The sequence below is a fragment of the Gracilinanus agilis genome, chromosome 1 (assembly GCF_016433145.1).
Source record: "Gracilinanus agilis isolate LMUSP501 chromosome 1, AgileGrace, whole genome shotgun sequence".
Taxonomy (NCBI): domain Eukaryota; kingdom Metazoa; phylum Chordata; class Mammalia; order Didelphimorphia; family Didelphidae; genus Gracilinanus; species Gracilinanus agilis.
In genome coordinates, this window is record NC_058130.1 from 87,040,821 (window position 1) to 87,061,403 (window position 20,583).

The 20,583-nt window shown below is 38.7% G+C and overlaps 1 protein-coding gene across 1 annotated transcript in view; it reads left to right on the forward strand.

Moving 5' to 3' along the window:
• POC1A (POC1 centriolar protein A) overlaps positions 1-20,583 on the forward strand; it is a 171,987-nt gene that overhangs the window by 79,927 nt on the left and 71,477 nt on the right. Inside the window, exons 9-10 of the mRNA XM_044674969.1 lie at positions 7,110-7,135; positions 13,044-13,187. Coding sequence (XP_044530904.1) covers positions 7,110-7,135; positions 13,044-13,187 — 170 coding nt within the window. The remainder of the gene's footprint in view (positions 1-7,109; positions 7,136-13,043; positions 13,188-20,583) is intronic.

The following is a 20,583-nucleotide window of genomic DNA, read 5'->3' on the forward strand; positions in this document are numbered from 1 at the left end:
GACATGCGGTTTAGAAAGAAGTACTTCTTGAGATTGTGTTCATAAATTCCCCAGTGAAATCTTCACACAGGTGGCAGAAAGAGAACCTCAGTTTTTGTGTTATTCTAGGTATTGGAAGACTTTAGGTGAGAACCAGGAATGAGCATTCAGGAAAATTGGTTATACCTAGTATCCCCTGACTTTAGTAGCATTACATACAAATAGGTAAACAAGGTCCTTTCAGGTAGGATTTTGGTGCCATGTTGAAATTTACTTAACAGTAAGTGGAAATATCTGAATTGGGAGTTGCTGCTTTCAGAATCTTGAATCATAACAGCCACTGTGCTTTGTGATATAGTAGAAGAATTGGCCTAAGAGGAGACCTGGGTTTCTAGTGACAGACTGGAAATGAATTAACTCTGACTTTGGACCAGTCCTTTCCTCTCTCTGGGTCTTGCTTTTCTCCCTTTATGAAATTAAGGGTCTGGGCTGGTTCCCTGAGGGTTTTATCACGTCTGAGGTCCTGCAGGTACCACCTCTGGGTCAATCTGCTTTTCTTTCCAAATGACACTGACTGACTACCAGCATATGGATCATGGTTGCTACTAGACATATTTTCTATAATTAATATATTTCCTAAGAAAGAGTGTGCCTGTAGACATATTGTCCTTGAGCTTATCAGAATACAAATGTGAATGATTAGATGTTATTTTTTTCTTCCAGTCAGAATAAACAGACTTGTTCATTTTTGTATTTTTTAGCCTATTGGAAAATATAGTAGAGCAAATGAGCAAATGATGACCAAGCAGTGCTTAGTGGAGGGGAGAGAAGATGGTGTTGCTTTTGTATTTTGAGTCATTTGAAGCTAATGAGGGAATTCACCTCCTTGCTGCTGCCTGCTGATGGGATTTAGTTAATACTGGAAGGCATGGGCAGCTTTTAGAGGAGAGGAGAATAACAAAACACTAGTGAATCGAATCTTAGTGTGTTTTGAAAGCTGAGGCTTTTCTTGAGACTTTCCCAGACTACAGGTGCTCATGAAGCTCTAGTAATTAAATAGGGGTGTATGTAGGAATGATTGCATCCTCTCTATAGGACTTCATACCCACTGACAGATCTGTCATTGTGCCCCTGACTCATGCCCAGGTGCGTGCTTCCCAAACTCGATTAAAATATCATTGGGAAATGTTTAATACTGCCTCTCCCCATGCCACCCTATACAATGCACTATTGATAATGCTGATTTGTGGTTTTCTATGCCAATATGCAGCCTGTTGGGGATCCTTTCTATTTGAATTAGATACCACTGTTGTCCAATAACTCTTCTGTAATGTATTTCCTTTGAAATTGTACTTGCCTTTGCTACTTGACTTCTGTTTTTTTTCAGACTCTTTTCCTGTCCATCAGCATCATCCCAGACTTTCTGATTGCCATTGCTCTTTCCTTTTCCCCTCTGCATGGATTCTTGGTCAATGTTGTTGGTTCCCTGTTTTAGGATCTTGCCAATCCACAGCAGCTTTTTTTATCTCCCAAAGGATGGCAGAGGCAGATTCCCTCAGGAATGATCATTTTTACAGTTTGCGAAGTTCCCCATCCATTCTCAGATTTGATCTTTGTCGTGGCCCTGGGAGCTACATAGGCAAGAAATTAATATACCTATATTACAGAGAGAGAAACTGAGACTCAGAGAAGGACTTGCTTGTTGTAACATCCCTAGTACATAACAGAGGCAGGGCTCAAACTCTAGTCCATTGTTCTTTCTGATTGATGTAGACGACAATTATACTGAATGAGAAGGCATTGATGGATTGTGAGCCATATAGATGGAGGAATGCATACATAGGAGGGATAACAGATATATTGAAGGAATGAAGTAATAACTATCATTTCTATAAAGTTATATACATTTCAAAATGCTTCTCTTCTATAATCCTGTAAGATCAATAGTACAAGTAATATCACATCTATTTTACAGATGAAGAATTGAGGCTCAGAGAGATTAAATAACTTGTCTTTGCTCACATATCTAATGCCAGACCCTCCTATAGAAATGGAGCTAGTTTACTAAGACTTTTTTTGATTATCTGAGTTAAGTTGTTTTTGGTTATAGTGAGCCATTTTTGAATAGCTTTAGTTTTGGCTGAGTATGGAGTCGAGAAGTAAGATATAGTATCCTTTTTAGCTGTATCACATCAATGATTCATGTTCCCTTGATCAGTTAGTCAAGCTAATATTCTTTTTTCCCTCAATTTTTAAATTCTTTATGTAGAAATAAATTTTGGCAATTGTTTTTTGTCTTTAAAGTTCAGATTTTCTCCCTCCTCTCTCTTCCCCTCCCTTCCCTTCCCCGAGGCAGTGAATAATCTGATATAGGCTATACCTGAACTTTCATCCCTTTTTGAAAAAAATTCCCTTGCCTTTTAATGGTCACTTTGGAAACAGGTTTGTTTTTCTTGTGTGACTAGCCCCTCCTCAGTATTATTCTCCTTAACGCTCCCTTTTCTTATCCCCACCTGTTTTCCTGTTGAGTTGGATGTATTTCTATACCAAACTATGTGTGTCCAAGACTCATTTGCACTCTTCAGATATGAGTAAGGTTCATCAGATATCTATTTTGTCTACCCTCTTCCTCAATGTCTTGTCTATTCTCATGTACAACAAATTATGAGAAATAGTTAACCCCTTTCTTCCCCTTAAAACCTTCAGAACAGAAACAATCTATTCTCCAGGTCCTCTGTTTTTCCTATTTAACCCTTTGAAGGCATTGGTTTTTTTCTTTAAACCCTTACCTTCTGTCTTAGAATCAATATTGTATATTGATTCCAAGGCAGAAGAGTGTTAAGGGCTAGGCAATGGGGGTTAAGTGACTTGCCCAGGGTCACATAGCTGGGAAGTGTCTGAGGCCAGATTTGAACCTCAGACCTTCCATTTCTAGGCCTGGCTTCTCAACCCATTGAGCCACCCAGCCACCTCTGATATTAAGGTTTTTAAGAGGCACTTATTCTTTTCTCCCCCATTAGAATGTTAGTTGCTCAAGAAAATATATCTTTCTAGGTTTCTGGCAAGCTACTCTTATTTTTACTGCAGATAGGCCTTCAGTTTTTGAGCAGTAGCAAACATGGGTAGATGACTTGGGACTAGACAGTGAATTAGGGGAAAATGAGTTGTGATAGGATCCAAATCTATGTGTTCAGTCTCAGAATTGTCATTCGCCATATTGCTGCTGCTGTGTGTATGACTGTGTGGTTGGTTCTTTTTTCATATGAATGAAAGGAAAGAGCCTTTGGTTTGGGGATTTTTAGAGATTGGAGGAAAAGTTTACCCATTGTCCTCTAAGGATGGTGGATTCTGATCAAATCTATGTTCTCATTGGTTACCATGGAAAAGCTATCAGAACGGTTCATGCTCCCATAGGGATTATCTTGAAATTCATTTCTTTGAATCTGAATCTTGCCAAATAATACTTTCCATGGTTCTGTGGCCATGAAGAAAGGTAATCTGAATCTTCCATGGGGTAAGAAAATGAAGGACATTAGCCTCCTACACCAAACAGCATGAAGATGCTGTTGGCAGAAGAAACACAGAGACTAAACTTTTCCATTTTCTTGGGCTTCAGTTGCAGGCAGGTACTTTGGAATTAGTGTAAATGTGCTGCATTGGTTACTTCAGAAAGAGAAGTCTTGTCCTAGACCCAGAAAGCCAGTCCTGACTGTCACAAATACCTTTTGGAATTTGGATACCCAAACATTTCAATTCCTTGGCAATGGCTTTGTAGACAAATCTGGAACAAGTGATGTAGCATGTCTCTTAGTGCAAAAGGCATCCTAGAGATAGGGCTAACTGAGCATCCTGCACGAGACTGATACTTTGAAGATGAGGAGACCTTCCACTGGATGTCACTGTTCCCTTTGTAGAGAGAGCTGAGCTGTTGCTTACATTCCCTGTTCAGGGAATGTGCTCCACAGTGGTCGAAATACTCTCTGTGCTGTTGGGAAGATGATGTAACCATTGTCTGCCACAGCCAGAGACAATTTCTTTTTCTTGAAAAAGAAAAATTTCTATGATAAAACTGAGAGGTCACCCATAGAGATTTAGTGAATGATAAGAAAGTAGTATTGATGCCTGTGGCCTCCAATAATTTAGTAAATATGGTCTGAAATGAGGGTAGGGGGTGGAGGGGCAGGGAAAGGTGTTTCATTGAACCCTTTATAGACTGTCCCTAGTTGTCTGTAAGGAAAGTTTGATTCTGTCCTACATTGTAAGAACTAATGAATTTAAGAGCCTTGGAGAGAAGCCACAGGGTTTGTCAGTGGTTGCTAATTCTCTTTCTCTCCCCCCTCCCCTTCTCCTCCCTCTTCCTCCCCTGTCTCTATCTCTCTCTGTCTTCTCTCTCTCTCTCTGTGTCTCAAAATAGCCATCTCTTGTTCTTGAGGTTTCATTTCAATTCAAGTCCAATAGTTAGTATGCTGCCTTCAAGTGGATACTATAAATAAATAAATCATTTGTGTTCCTCTTTGTCACTGGGAGCTCTATCATATTCCAAAAAATGTTGATTCTGCCTACCATCTTGCTAATCAACTGCCTCTCACAATATTCCTAAGTTCTGTTAAGCAGATGTTGTAGTAAGCAATTTAATGGCCAATATACTTAGTATAATAATCCTGGATAAATAAATTGTTCATCTAAAAAACAAACATGATAGAGCTCAGATGTATTCCTCTCCCCCGCACTAGCACATACACACGTTCCTTTTTTATTTCCCAGATTGTGAAGAGTATTGTTATTTCTGTTTTGATGTGTTTTGTGTTGTCTACTCTGTTGTGATCTCTTTGAGACTAGCTGCTGGGTTTGGTTTACATTAATTTATCAGAAGAGCCTAGGACAGTATTAGATGCATAATGGGCATATGATAGGGCTTTTAGAAAAAAAAAATCCTTACTTTTTGTCTTAGAATTGATACTAAGTATTGGTACCAAGGCAGAAAAAAGCATGGTAAGGGATAGGCAATTGGGATTGAGTTACTTGCCCTTGGTCACACAGCTAGAAGTATCCGAGACTAGATTTGAACCCAGGTGCCTCCCCTCTCTAGACTTGGCTCACAATCCACTGAGCCACCTAGCTGCCCTAGCCACATAGCTTTTTTTGATGATAGTGAGTAGACATAGGCTCTGTGAATATTGATCAGATCTTCTAGCTTCTGGTTTATCATAATTTCATTAAAGCTCTCCTGGTTTATATCTTTTTCCCAAAGATCCAGCTGTGCTATTTTATATCTAATCCCAAAATGATCCCAAAGCATTTATTCTCAATTTTCCTTTTGTTTATCAGAAGAGACTAATAGAAACCCAAGAGCATTTGCAAAATGAATTCACTAGCTCCTAGAATCCCTCAGATGGACATATAACTATATTTTTAGGCTGTGTTCCATGCTCAAAAGAGGAGAATCTCAAGCATGAATGCTATTTCTTTGACTTGCTTTCCTGTACAGAACTCATTTTGTTAGGATGATCAGCAATCTACTTCATTGTATGGATGTTGGATATTGGTAGGTGCAAAAGCTTACCTAGTGACTAACTATAGAGTCTAGAAGTACAGGAAGCTATAGTTTTTTTGGGGGGCAGGGTTATTGCAGGGTTTCCTAGGATCAGAACAGAGCCATACTAGGGGCTCCTGCCCTTTATTCCCTGTATGACCCTGGGCAAGTTACTTCCCCTCCCAACCTCAGTTTTCTCATGTATAAAGGAGGCAGTTGGCCCAAATGACTCCTGAGATATCATCCTTCTAGCTCTGGAGCTGTCATCTTGATTTCTGCTTTCCCTCAACCATTTCCCCAGACTCTTAGTGCCTCCCTCCCTAGATTACCTAATATTTATTCTCTATATCTTTATGTATGTACATGCATATACATATATGTCTCACCTTTATTTTTCACTGTGCCTGGCACATAGTAGGCACTTAATACATGCTTGTTAATTGTTGGTTGACTTGGGGGGGTACACAATTTAAATATAACATTAACATTAGAACTTATGTTATAACATATATGTTTTATATATATACATATTTATATATGATATAACACCTTAGAACTGAGTGACCATTGTCATCTCCTTCCTAAAAGAGACATCTGTATCCCAGGGGAAGGGTTGAAACTTGTTCTGTATAGTTCTGTATACTTCCTAGAAAGGGAACAAGATCCTTACCAAAGATTGTTGGTTTTTTTCAGTAAGAGAAATTGGATCGTGTTCTTTTGCCACCCCCTGGAAAGCTGTCCCTGACTCTCAGTGCCAGTTTAAAATTGTTCTTGAGCTGTTTCTAGATCATCACTGTATCACTTTTTAAAAAATTAAAAAAAAATTATCTTTTGTCATGAATCAATACACTTGAGTGCCACAGAAGAATGGTAAAAGCTAGGCAATGAGGTTTAAGTGACTTGCCCCAGGGTCACATAGCCAAGTGTCTGAGGCCACATTTGAACCCAGGACCCTCCTGTTTTCAGATTTGGCTCTTTATCTGCTGAGCCCTGTACTTCCCCCACTGCATCACCTTTTTACCTTTCCCACTGTAGTCCTTATTTCATTTTGCACTTGCAAACTACCTTTATATACCACTCAAAGTCCCCTTTCCTGCTGCTTGTGATCATTTTGGGCTGAGATCTCTTTCTGATATAGTCTTTCTCTTTTGATTTGCTAAAACACTGCCTTAGCACATTTAAAACTCACCCCTTGTTGGGAAAAGATTCCCTAATTATGGAAAAATGGAGTGGTCTACCCATCATATGCCAAATCTTTCATCTGGGAAGTGAAGATTACCAGCTATGGTCCCAGGTATTGATCTCTATGGTCAACTCTTGGGGTGGCCTAATTGTTGCTAATCTCCTGACTAAAGATATTGGTTTTAAACTAAAAAAGGAAGGAAGGAAGGAAGGAAGGAAGGAAGGGAAAAAGAAAGAAAGAAAGAAAGAAAGAAAGAAAGAAAGAAAGAAAGAAAGAAAGAAAGAAAGATTGATTAAACAGGGTCAAGATTACCAAGACCTCTTAAATTGGAATGGTACCTGGGACATCTGGCAGCATTGATTTATGTTTTTGTTTTTAATTTTTCCAGTGATTTATAGGTTTACAGATTTAGAGCTATAAAGGACCTCATTGGTCATCTAGTCCAACCCTGCTCTTTTGACAAACAAAAAGAAGTCAGACCAAATGGCCTCTAAGATTTTTTTTATAGTTCTAAGTGTACAAACCAATGATCAGTAGAAAAATCATTCCTTAAAAAAAATGGATAAATGTGTGTTTCTATTAGACCAGATCCCGTTCTTGTTCCCTTGTTTTTCTCCTCAGGTCAGACATTAGTTTCATTAATAGTTCTGCAACCAAATATATCCTTATGGGTAGTGGTTCCAGAAAAAGTCTAATGAAATAGCAGGGTTTCCCTCTCCAAGTTTAGTGAGTAATTGTGGATTCAGAGACTTGATGTGGACTGAGGCTGACTGGGTATTTTAATTTGAATGCCATTATTGACTCACCACTACACTGACCCTTTCTTCTCTGTAACCTGGTAAGAAAGAATAAAATGCTTAAAGGCATTTTCCACATTTATAAACTAGATATTCACCAAGTCTCAGCAACCAGTGCTCACGTAGAAACTCATGCATATATCTTGCTGCTTTAGGAGAAAGCCCTCAGTGTTGAAAAATCAGATGATTTAAAAAAACCAGGCTCCCTCATAGGTCCAGTAAGTACTATGTTTAGAATCACAAGTTTCCTCTACTTCTTTTACTCCAAACCAGAATCCTAAATCATAGGGCTAGCATGGGTCCCCCAAACCTTATTGGTGATTCTATTAAGTAAATATGTCTGTGGCTTCTGTTTGGGGTTTCTATGAAACTAGCTTTTACTTCAGAAGAGGCACTTGGGCTTTTTTCCATTGAAGGAGTTTATGTATAATTTCTAGGGGGGGAGGGAAATATGTACATTTTTTAAAACCAATTACACATAATAACAGATTTCTATATAAGTTTTCCAGAGTTATATGAGTGAACTTATCTCCCTTCCCTCCTGGAGCTAGTAAGCGGTTTGATCTGGGTTATACATACATGTATTATCATGCAAAACATATTTCCATATTGTTCATTTTTTTAAGTGAATAATCTTATAAAACCAAAACCCTAAAACATAAACCCAAATAAGGAAATGAAAAAAATCATATGCTTTGATCTGCATTCCAACTCCAAGAATTCCTTCCCTAGAGGTGGATAGCATTTTTTGTCATAGGTCTTTGCGGTTCTTTCTTAAATCATCCTGTTCCTCATTCCTTATAGCACAATAGTATTCCATCACTGTCATATACCACAATTTATTCAGCCATTCCCCAATCATCCTTTCAATTTCCAATTCTTTGCTACCATAAAAAGTGCAGCTATAAATATTTTTGTACAAGGAGGTCCTTTTCCCTTTAACATGTACACTTTGCCAGATTCCCAAATCATCCTCTATATAGGTATAGAAATATATCACTGTTGATTTTCTTCTTTTTTTTTTTTAACCCATACCTTTTGATTGAAATCAGTACTAAGTATTGGTTCCAAGACTGAAGAGTGTTAGGGGGTAGTCAATTGGGGTTAAGTGACTTGCCCAGAGTTACACAGCTGGAAAATGTGAGGCCACATTTGAACCCAGGACCTCCCATCTCCAGGCCTGGGGCTCTATCCACATTGCTACCTGACTGCCCTCGTTAATCCCCATTAGTTCTTAGTAAGGGCAGTTCTCCTGTGATAAGAATAAAGAAGAGAATGAATATGCACACGTCATAGGAACCTTCCTTCCCATTTGACAGTCTGTGAAATGAATGTTCAATCAAGGATTAAGTTGTAGTCAAATCTTGGCAGAGACAGATGTGATATATGTGTGTGTGTGTGTGTGTGTGTGTGTGTGTGTGTGTGTGTGTGTGTGTGTATATATATATATATATAGTGTAAGTATGTTTGTATCTGTGTGTACATATGTGTATATAACTCCCTTCAGTTTTATATTTGGCCCTAGTTTGGAGACAAAATTGCATATGTCTTAACTAGAAGCTGCTAGGATTTAAATGGCACACAACAGTCAAAGAAAGGATACTCTGAACTTTGACATTCCTTCTTTTCCCTTCCCCTGGCCCAAGTATTGAGGAGAACCTTTATCCTTCACAGAGTTGTGTGCTCAGGGCCAGACTGGGGATCCTATGCAAATGACAGAGAAAAATTCTCATGAACTTCTGGTTTGAGGCTAAGACCTATCAACATTGTTATGATTGCCATATGCAAACAGTGTCTGAATAACTGATGTTGGATCTTAAAGTGCTTCTTCCTTGTTATAGATTGTTTGACTATGGTGGTTGGTGCTCTCTCTGCCTTGTCAGAGGCTGAATAAGGTGTTAATAGCCTCCTCTGTGCACAATGATTGGTTTCATCACATCATCATCTCAAGTGAGTCACTTGCACATAGTACTGCTAACAATGGCTTTATATTTTTCAAGCTACAACAAATTACTGGCATATTTCAGTTCTTCATTAAATGAAGACTTTGCGCTTGACATTTGGTGCTGATTATAGCTCCCTGAGCAATTTTAGTCTGAAACTTTATATAAGATCGACACATTTAAGGAGCAGCAGGTGGCATAGTGACTAGAACACCAGGCCTGGAGTCTGGAGGACCCAGGGTTCAAATGGGGCTTCAGTCACTTCTAGTAGTGTGATCTTGGGCAAAGCACTTAATCCTGATTGGCCAGCCCTTGCTGCTCTTCTATTTTAGGGTTGATGGGTTGATACTAAGATAGAAGGTAAGAGTCTGGAAAAAAGATGGCCATATTTGAGTAAATAGACTTATTGATTAACTGCTGATGGAAAGGCTATTATTGGGATGGTTTATGACAAAGTATGCCTATAATGAGGAAAAATACTGGATTTTGGATTAGAAGATCTGTTAGATTTCTGACTCTGTCACTAACTCTGTAAGATGGCAAAGAATTGGAAATTGAGAGGATGTCCATCAGTTGGGGAATGACTGAATAAATTGTAGTATATGATGGTGATGGAATACTGTTGTGCTGTAAAGAATGATGAACAGGATGATTTCAGAAAGAGCTGGAAAGATCCTACATGAACTGATGCAGAGTGAAATGAGCAGAACCAGGAGAACATTGTACACAGTAACAGCAATATTGTGGAATGATCAATGGTGATAGACTTAGCCACTATCAGCAACACAATGATCCAGGACAATTCTGAGGGACTTCTGACAAAGAATGCTATCCTCTTCCAGAGAAAGAACTGTTGCAATTGGAATGCAGATCAAAGCATGAAATTTTTCACTTTAGTTTATTTGTGTTTTTATTTTGGGATTTTGGTTTTGTATGATCATTCTCTTACAATACTGAACAATATGGAAATATGTTTGGCACAAATAGTACATTTATAACCCAGATCAAATTGCTTAACATCTCTGGGAAGGGGAAAGGATCAAAGGGAGGGAAACAATTTGGATCTTATAATTTCGGAAAATGTATGTGGAAAATTATTATTACAGGTAATTGGGGAAAATAAAATATCTTTTAAAAATTAAAAAAAAAACTTTTGAACTATGAAAAAAAAGATTTGAGGCTTGAAATAGACCTGTTGCCCTCTGCCATCGTCAGACCACATTGAAAGTGTCATGTTTAGTTCTAAAGTGCCAAAATTGAAACCAGGAGCTCCCATCTCTTGGCTTGGCTTTCTATTCACTGAGCCACCTAGTACCCCTCTCCTCTTATCACTTCTAATAGAATGGTAATATTCCTTCTTATATTGCAACTTGTTCAGCTATTTCTCAGTTAATGGGAATTAAATCCTAAACAAACTTATGGAAACACAAGTAGTATGTATATTATTCAGTGCCCAGTATGTGCCCAGTCTATCACTGAGACCTGTCCCATTCCTAAGTCTTTGGATAGGCCACAAAGCTTGATGTTTGCCAGCTAATTGAGAGCAGCTGATTCTATGGCTGCTTATTTAAACTTGCTCTCAGAGATGGGTAGTGGGGAATGGAGCTGCTATGTGGCACCTCTATTCCCTAAACAAGTTTTTGGTCCTTTATGCTGGATCTGAGACCTCTTCTTGCCCTGGTGCACAGCCTCTCTCTGTGCTAGAATGGTTTAGACAGCAGGTTTGTGACCAGATCCTTTCAGCAGACCTGTCTGTCTGCCTGAACTGGAGAAATGACTTGCTGTGATTTAATCTTGCACCTCCCCACTCCCCCAGTCCCCATTTCCTGAACAAGAATTGGGCTGTAGCATTTTCTAGATCTGTTTGAAGGTGTTGTGGGGTGGGGAAGCCAAGCTCAAGGATAGGGGGAGCTCACTGCTTCTTCCTTTTACTCTACCATCTTGACTACACCTCTGAGAGCAAGTTTAATTAAGCAGCCATAGAATTAGCTTCCCTCAATTAGCTGGCAAACACCAAACTTTGTAGCCTTTCTGAAATAAGACTTAGGGATGGACATTGAATAATGTGTATTGTATTTGTATTCCAAAAGTTTATTGGGATTTAAATGTCTGGATCCTACTGCATTTTCCCACATAACTTAGGATTCTAAATCCAAGAAGAATTTCAGTAATATTGTCAATTAAATAAAACTTCTAAAGGACTAGCCTAGGACCCTTTTACTGTTGAAATTTTTTTTTTTTGTACAAGAAGGAAGAATTTAGAATGCTGAAATACATGTCCCTCACTGCTTTATCCACTGCTGATTCCCTGGGAAGAAGAAAATCTTCCTTCTCTTGTCTTAGATGCTGACTGCCTGGTCAGGAGGGAACAAAGGAATGTGGTGACTTGGGAAATAGGTATTGTGTAATGGATAGGACAGTGGACTTGGAATCTGGAAAACCTGTATTCAAATTCTGCCTCTGGTATTAGTTTTTTGGTGTTGGGCAACTCTGAACTTTAATATCCTTGTCTGAAATGAAGATAAAGCCTATAGTTTCTAATTCATAGGAATGTTGTGAAAGTCAAGTGAAAATAAGCGAGTGTTTTGCAAACTCTAAAGCTTTATGTAAATGTCAGTTATCATCAGTATCAAATGGCTCAGAAGACCTCACTGCAACACAAATGCTGTCCAACTCTTAATGTATACCTGACTCTGTAAGTTGAAAGTGCTTTATCTGCCTGTAGGCTTCCTACCAGCTATATTTATGAGTGAGTACCCATTATGAAATAACTGTAGCAGTCAGTTTAGTATATTTTAGAAACCAAAATGCCATGAAAGAAATAAGAATTTTCTCATGTTCATATGAGAAGATCCCAAATGTAGCAATTGAAATTTGAATGGATGCTCCTCTGGTGATCCTCACTCATCCATATTCTCTTTGACCCAGTGTGTCCACAGAGACACCATGGTTTTCAGTGAAGGAGGGGAAACCAAAACTCGAGGAAAGCTCAAACTGTTCTTAGGATATTTTGTTTATTTCTGGACCTCACAACTATTAAAAGATTGGAGAGGATTCTGAGGGGACCCTCTGAAGTAGTAAGAGGGTCAGAGGAGTAGATCTGTGAGAAAAATGAAGGAAATGAGAATTATACAGCCTGGAGAAGAAAAGGCTTCAGGGCAACTTAATAAGCAGAGGCTGATGACCAAATGTTGATGCCAGATACTCTAAAGGATCTGAGGAAGAGCATCCCGATATTAGAAAACCCTCTAATCAGTTGCATTTTCTCCTTTAAGGACTAGCTTGTCAACTAACATCTAAAGGTGAGTGTGGGTCTGTTGATAGCTTATGTTTGACCTCTCGGGGTCCCTCTTAGCTTTAGACTTATTTGATTTTTTTTTTTCACATTGGAAGATCATACTTCCTTTTTTTTTTTTTTAAGGAATGGAGCTATATGGGGTATACATAAATCAACATTATGAGGAAATGTTGGATTCCAATTTTCTGACATTTTTGTATTTGTGTTTTTGGCTTGGTTTCTCTTGAATTATTTGAAAGGTAGATTCATCTCATGCAGTTTATGGTGGTATTGAATAAAGAATGGCTTTTTCTTTTTCTTTTTATAACAGCCAGAAATGGATTTCTCAGAGGTTTCTCTCAGAATGAAATCTCAAGATTCTTTCAGGAACTCACAGGCAGAGGCAGTCACTATACCCGCGACAGTTACCAACACCCTGGAGCATATTGTGGGCCAATTGGATGTCCTCACCCAGGTAAGAAACATTTTTATGAGGGGAGAAACTCTACACTGAATCTATTGGAAGAATGGTTTCAAACTCATCTACTTTGGTGAAATATTTTGCAACAAATAAAACCCTTCCCTCACTTGACCCTATCTCCTGAACTCTGTATATTTTCTAGTGAAAAATCTGAATTCTCTAAGTGAGTTGAGGTACAGCTTGTGATGAGCTGAGGCCAATCCCTGGCTCAGAAGCAGGGTCCAGTAGATAACCACTACAGTGTTGTATGGCTCAGACTGAGGATTTTCTTAGAAGTCATTAGTTGAAAGGATCTGGAATGTAAGGTTGCCAAAAGGGAAGTCCAGGAATCATTTCTTAGACAATGAAGTCAGTAAACAGGAGTGTCAGCAGAGCTCATAGCCATCAGTGAAACTGTTGGGTCACTCAGTGGCCTGAAAATCACTTCTACCTGTTAAAAGAATCCTGCTTACCAGGGCCATCCATGAGCTTGTCCCATATGGTTCTTCTAGCCTTGCTTCTGCTTTTTTAAATTGTGTGACTTTGGGCAAATCCCTTTCCAGGTCTGAGCTTCAATTTCTTCCTCCACAAAGTGAGGTGGAATGAGATGATCCTTAAAAGTTTACCATAGCAATTCTGTGATCTGTCCCAGATCTTGCAGTCTGTGGTTTTCAACTCAGTGTTTATTATTGAAAGCAAATATATCCTGAACTTGATGGATATATGAGTGAATGCTATAAAATGTTTAAAGAGAAAATAATACCTATGCCATGCAAATTATTTTCAGAATCTGAAAAAGAAAATAATCACTGATTTTGAGAATTAGTAGGGACCTCAGTGGGATCTAATCTAATTTATATACAAAGGAATCTCTTATATAACATACTTGATATGTGATCATCTAGACTGCTTAAAGACCTCTATCACCACCTTTAGAGACAGGTCATTCCATTCCATTCTTAAAAGCTCTCATTGTTAGGAAGTTTTCCCTCACATTAAGAACATATTGTTTTGATTTTTTTTAAAATACCTTCCACACTTTGCTTCTGGTTCTCTCCTCTGGGGCCAAACAGAACAAGTCCAATCTCTTCTCCACATGATAGCCTTTTAATTACTTGAAAACAGCTCTCATATTCCCCTTGCATCTTCTTTTCTCCAAGCTAACTATTCTTAGTTCCTTTTATGTCATGAACTCAAAGCTCTTCATCATCCTGCTTGGCTTCTTTGCCAATATTTTTAATATTTTACCACAGGCTCCTTTTATTATGAGACAAATATACTCCCAATACTTAAATCCAGAAGTTTAAAACAATGCTTATTATAGAGCACAATTACTTAAGTATAACAATGCAAAAATTTTTAAATAAAATCATAGCAAAAAAGACTTAACAACAATCAAGTTGGACTTATAGCAAGAGTTCAAGGATAGGGGGCAACTGGGTGGCTCAGTTGACTGAGAGCCAGGTCTAGAGATGGGAAGTCCTAGGTTCAAATCTGTCCTCAGACATTTCCTAGCTGTGTGACCCTGGGCAAGTCACTTGACCCCCATTGCCTAGACCTTGTCACTTTTCTCTTCTGCCTTGGAACCAATACATAGTATTGGTTGTAAGACAGAAGGTAAGGGTTAAAAAAAAAAAATTCAAGGATGGTTCAGTATTAGAAAAGCAATGAACATAATAATTAGACATATAAAAAACCAACTAAAATTATATTAATAGATTTTACAATACACCTTTATGTTAAAACCTAAAAAGCATAAGCATAGAAAGATCATTTTTAGTGATAAAGGATATGTATGAAGCCAAAAGCCAGCATCATTTGGAATGGAGAAACACTATAAGCTCTCTCAAATAGGGGAGTAAAATAAGCTGCCCCTTTTGTCCACTGCTACTTGACATAGTAATTAAAATGCTAACAATAAGATGGGAAATTAAAGACATGAATATTGGCCAAGAGACAAAGTCATTCTTATTGTAGATGTGGTTTACAGAAGCATATATATATTTTTCATGTAATATCTGACATACAGCACTTTATAGGCAATATCTATATGATTCGCACAACAAACCTGTCAGAGCGATATCATTTCCCCTATTTCGCAGATGGGGAAACTGCGACTCAGGGATGTTAATAGACTTTTTCGTGGTTACACAGCTAGAAACAAAAGCAGGCTTTAAACCCAGGCTTCTTTAGATTGCTTTCCCCTGTCCTAAAAGTTCTAATTTTGTGACTACTGATTTATTTGCTCTAGCTCTGTCATTTAATCTCTCTTAAGTTCTTTAAGATACGGTGTGTGTGTATACAGTATAGAATATGCATGTGCAGTTGTGCCCCCATATGTACTGATTTGATAGTCACTGATTCATGGTTACCCATGGTTAACAATGGGAAAAAATTTAAAATTTGGAAAATTCAAGAAAGTGAAAAAATAAATGGTTTGTAAATTTTGAACCCTTCACCAAGTGAGTACAGGCTATATAACATGATGAAGTCTATCAGCCCATTATATGACTTGTCTCTCTTTGACTCCTACCCATGTTCCCATGCACAATTTTCCTCCAGTCTGCCTGTGGTATTCTCACTGATTGCATTCGTTGTGGCATTATCACAATGCCTTTGTTTAAGAAAGCCTTTATTTACTATAATAATGGCCCCAGAGCACAAGAGTAGTGCTTCTGGTAGTGTAGTTGGGTGCCATATCAGTAATCCCCAGTTAACATCAAGTGCTTGTTTATATCCATGCTTTCAGCCAACTACTATAGACCTTGGAATGTATTCCCCCATGGATATGGGCCCCTACTGCTGTATATTTATAATAATATAGAACCTCCTAAATACTAAATTCTCATCTAAATGACTTTCTAGGGGTGCAGCTAGGTGGCTTAGTGGATAGAGAGGCAGGCCTGTAAATAGGAGGTCCCAAGTTCAGATCTACCTGTATGACCCTGGGCAAGTCAATTACCCCCAATTGTCTAGTCCAATGATGGGCAAACTGTGGGTCAGATGCAGCCCCCTGAAATGTTCTATCTAGCCGGGTGACATTATTCCTAATCTGACAAATACAATGAGTAGGATACAATACAATGAAACTTAGAAAGAGTTGCCTTAGAAATAGAAATGACAGATGAGCATTTCCTTCCTTTGGCCCCCTCTTTAAAAAGTTTACCCATCACTGGTCTAGTCTAATTGCTTTTCTTCCTTGGAACCTATACTACGCATCAATTCTAAGGTAGAAGGTAAGGAGTTATTTTAAAAATAAATAAATAACTACTGGGATGAGACTGAGGGTATGTATTTTTTAACCAAAATAGAATTATTTTCTTTTTTTTTTTTTTTGAGTTCTTATCTTTATTTAATAATTTTTATTTTTTAGATAAGTTATCATGGTTACATGATTCATGTTTTTACTTTCCCCTTCACCCCCCTCTCCCTTCCCCCATCCCCCATAACCAATGCACATTTCCCCTGGTTTTAACATGTGTAATCTATCAAGACTTATTTCCAAATTGTTGATAGTTGCATTGGAGTGGTAGTTTTGAGTCTACATCCCCAATCATGTCCCCCTCAACCCATGTGTTCAAACAGTTGCTTTTCTTCTGTGTTTCCTCTCCTGTAGTTCTTCCTCTGAATGTGGGCAGTGTTCTTTACCATAAGTTCCTCAGAACTGTCCTGTGTCATTGCATTGCTGCTGGTACAGAAGTCCATTACATTCTATTTTACCACAGTGTATTGGTCTCTGTGTACAACGTTCTTCTGGCTCTGCTCCTTTCACTCTGCATCAATTCCTGGAGTTCTTTCCAGGTCACATGGAATTCCTCCAGTTTATTATTCCTTTGAGCACAATAGTATTCCATCGCCAGCATATACCACAATTTGTTCAGCCATTCCCCAATTGAAGGACATTCCCTCATTTTCCAGTTTTTTTGCCACCACAAAAAGTGCAGCTATAAATATTTTCATACAAGTCTGTTTATCTATGATCTCTTTGGGGTACAAACCCAACAATGGTATGGCTGGATCAAAGGACAGGCATTCTTTTATAGCCCTTTGAGCATAGTTCCAAATTGCCAACCAGAATGGTTGGATCAGTTCACAACTCCACCAGCAATGCATTAATGTCCCAGTTTTGCCACATTCCCTCCAGCATTCATTATTCTCCCCTTCTTTCATTTTAGCCAATCTGCTAAGTGTGACCTCAGAGTTGTTTTGATTTGCATTTCTCTAATTATTAGAGATTTAGAGCACTTTCTCATGTGCTTATTGATAGTTTTGATTTCTTTATCTGAAAATTGCCTATTCATGTCCCTTGCCCATTTATCGATTGGGGAATGGCTTGATTTTTTTTATACAATTGATTTAACTCCTTGTATATTTGAGTAATTAGACCCCTGTCAGAGTTTTTTGTTATAAAGATTTTTTCCCAATTTGTTGTGTCCCTTCTGATTTTGGTTGCATTGTTTTTGTTTGCACAAAAGCTTTTTAATTTAGTATAATCAATCATCCCATTCACATTCAGAGTTATAATTATCAGTTGTGTATTCCTCAACCTTTTGGCATCTTCTCTTAGTTCTACCCCTTCTTCTTAGGCTATTTCCTTTTTTTTTTTTTTTTTTTAAACCCTTACCTTCCGTCTTGGAGTCAATACTGTGTATTGGCTCCAAGGCAGAAGATTGGTAAGGGTAGGCAATGGGGGTCAAGTGACTTGCCCAGGGTCACACAGCTGAGAAGTGGCCGAGGCCAGATTTGAACCTAGGACCTCCCGTCTCTAGGCCTGACTCTCATTCCACTGAGCTACCCAGCTGCCCCCTTAGGCTATTTCCTTTTAAACCAGTGATTTGTTTTAAACCAGTAACCCTTGTCCCCTCCCTTGATTTACTACCCTTTCTACCCCCTCCCTTGATGTTCCCCTCTTTTTATTTTTAAGGCCTAATGAATTCCCTCTCCCTTCTCTTTCCCTCCCTTTTTTTGACCTCCCCACTCCTCTGCTCCCCTTGGTTTATCCCTTCTGACTTTCTCAGTAGGGTTAGATAGAGTTCTTTATCTCAAACGGATATAGCTACTCTTCCCTCTCAGGGTTAATTCCACTGAGAGTAAGGTTTACATATTACCTCTTAATGCTGTATTCATCCCCTCCCCTTCCCATGCCCTCTTTGGGTGTAATAGAATATCCTATTTTTCTTATTCATTCAAGTTTCTCTTGGTGTCCTCTACTATTCACCCGCCTCTTTCCCACCCACCCCCTTATCATCTTAGACCATTTAGTACTCCAACCTCTCCTTGTGAATAATTCTTCTAATTACTATAATAGTGGATACTATAATAGTGAATAGAGTTCACTACAGAGAATTACACATAACATTTCTCCATATAGGAATACAAATAATTAGATCTTATTGAAGCCCTTAAAGAGGCAACTTTAAAAATAAGAGTTTTCTTTCTTTCCCCTCTGTTTCTTATTTACCTTTTCATGTTTCTCTTGGTTTTTGTGGTTGGATATCAAACTTTCCATTTAGTCCTGGTCTTTTCTGTGCAAATACTTAGAAATCTTCTATCTTGTTGAATGCCCATACTTTCCCCTGGAAGTATATAGTCAGTTTTGATGGGTAGGTGATCCTTGGTTGTAGACCCAGTTCTCTTGCCTTTCTGAATATCATATTCCAAGCCTTGCGGTCTTGTAGTGTGGAGGCTGCCAGATCTTGTGTGATCCTGATTGGTGCTCTTTGATATCTGAATTGTCTCTTTCTGGCTTCTTGTAAAATTTTTTCTTTTACTTGGAAGCTCTTGAATTTGGCTATTATATTCCTGGGGGTTGTCTTTTCAGGGTCTAGTGTAGAGGGGGATCTATGGATCCTTTCAATGTCTATATTGCCCTCTTGTTGTAGAACTTCAGGGCAATTTTGCTGAATAATTTCCTTTAGTATGGAGTCCAAATTTCTATTAATTTCTGGTTTTTCAGGAAGACCAATGATTCTCAGATTATCTCTTCTAGAACTGTTTTCTTGATCTGTCAATTTCTCAGTGAGATATTTATGTTTCCTTCTATTTTATCAGTCTTTCGACTTTGCTTTATTTGATCTTGTTGTCTTGAGAGATCATTGGCTTCTACTTGCCCAATTCTTGTCTTGAGAGACTGGTTTTCTGCTATAAGCTTTTGATTTTCCTTTTCAATTTGGTCTGTCCTGTTTTCCAGTTGTTTGATTTTTGGTCTCCAATTTGCTTATTAATTCTTTTGATTTGGGGGCATCTTTTTCTAATTGCCCAATTCTAGCCTTTAGAGACTGGTTTTTGGCTACAATCTTTTGGTTTTCCTTTTCAATCTGGTCATTTCTGGTCTTTGATTTACTTGCCTCACTTTCCAATTGTGAAATTCTGCCTTTTAAACTGTTATTTTCTTGCCAGATCTCTTCCGTCTTTCTCATGATCTCAGATTTGAACTCTTCAAGACCTTGTGACCCATTTTCATTGTTTTGGGAAGGTTTGGATATGGTTACTTGTTTGTTCTCCTCTGCTGTTTGTTCTGTTGTCTGGTTTTTTTCTGTGTAAAAGTTTTTGAGTGTTAAAGGTTTTTTCTTCATCTTTCTCTTCTGGGGTTCTTGTGTCTGGCTTGCCATTGTTAGCCCAGCATCCTCTCAGCTTTATCCTCATGCCCAGGGTCTGCCTGCGCTCTTTGGGCTCCTGAGGTCTCAGGTCTAGTTGTTCTCAGGGTCAAGCTTCCTGGTGCTCCTCTTGCTTGTTCCTCTGCCTGAAGCTCCTTTAACAGTCTCAGGGTGCTGCTTCCACAGTCATGCACCTCTCTGCACTGGGTCCCTACTCGAGATCCGTGCCTGCGCTCAGGATCCATGTCTGCAGCTGCGACCGTGCCTGCGCTCAGGGTCTGTGTTCAAAGTCTGTGTGTTCTTTAGCCTCTTGGGGTCTTAAGTCTTGTTGCTCTCAGGAGCTGGCCCTGGTGACCCCAGGTAGCTGCCAATGACTTAATGTGTGCACCAAACTTGCTCTAAGGCTTTTGCACTGGCTTTGGCACTATAGGTAGTGTAGGGGGAGGGGGGTTGCTCAGCTCGCATTTTAGTGAGAGCTGTTTCACCCCTTTATAGCATGGAAGTGCCCCGATTCCACGTACCTTCAATGCTCCTCCCTGTTGTGGGGTGCCTTCATTCGTCTGGATTTGTTTTTATGTCTTCTTGAGGAGTCCTGTATGTGTGGGTTAGGAGAGGTTAAGCAGCTGCTTCTACTCTGCCTCCATCTTAACTCGGAAGTCAATGGCTATTCAAAATAGATTTATTTTCAATTCAATCTAAAAAGCATTTGGATTAACTAATAATGAAAATAACTTAATAAATAAAATGACCTGGCATGTGCAAGGGTTAGGTCCTGGGATATACAAAATAAAAATGATGAGCAGTCCTTGAGAAAT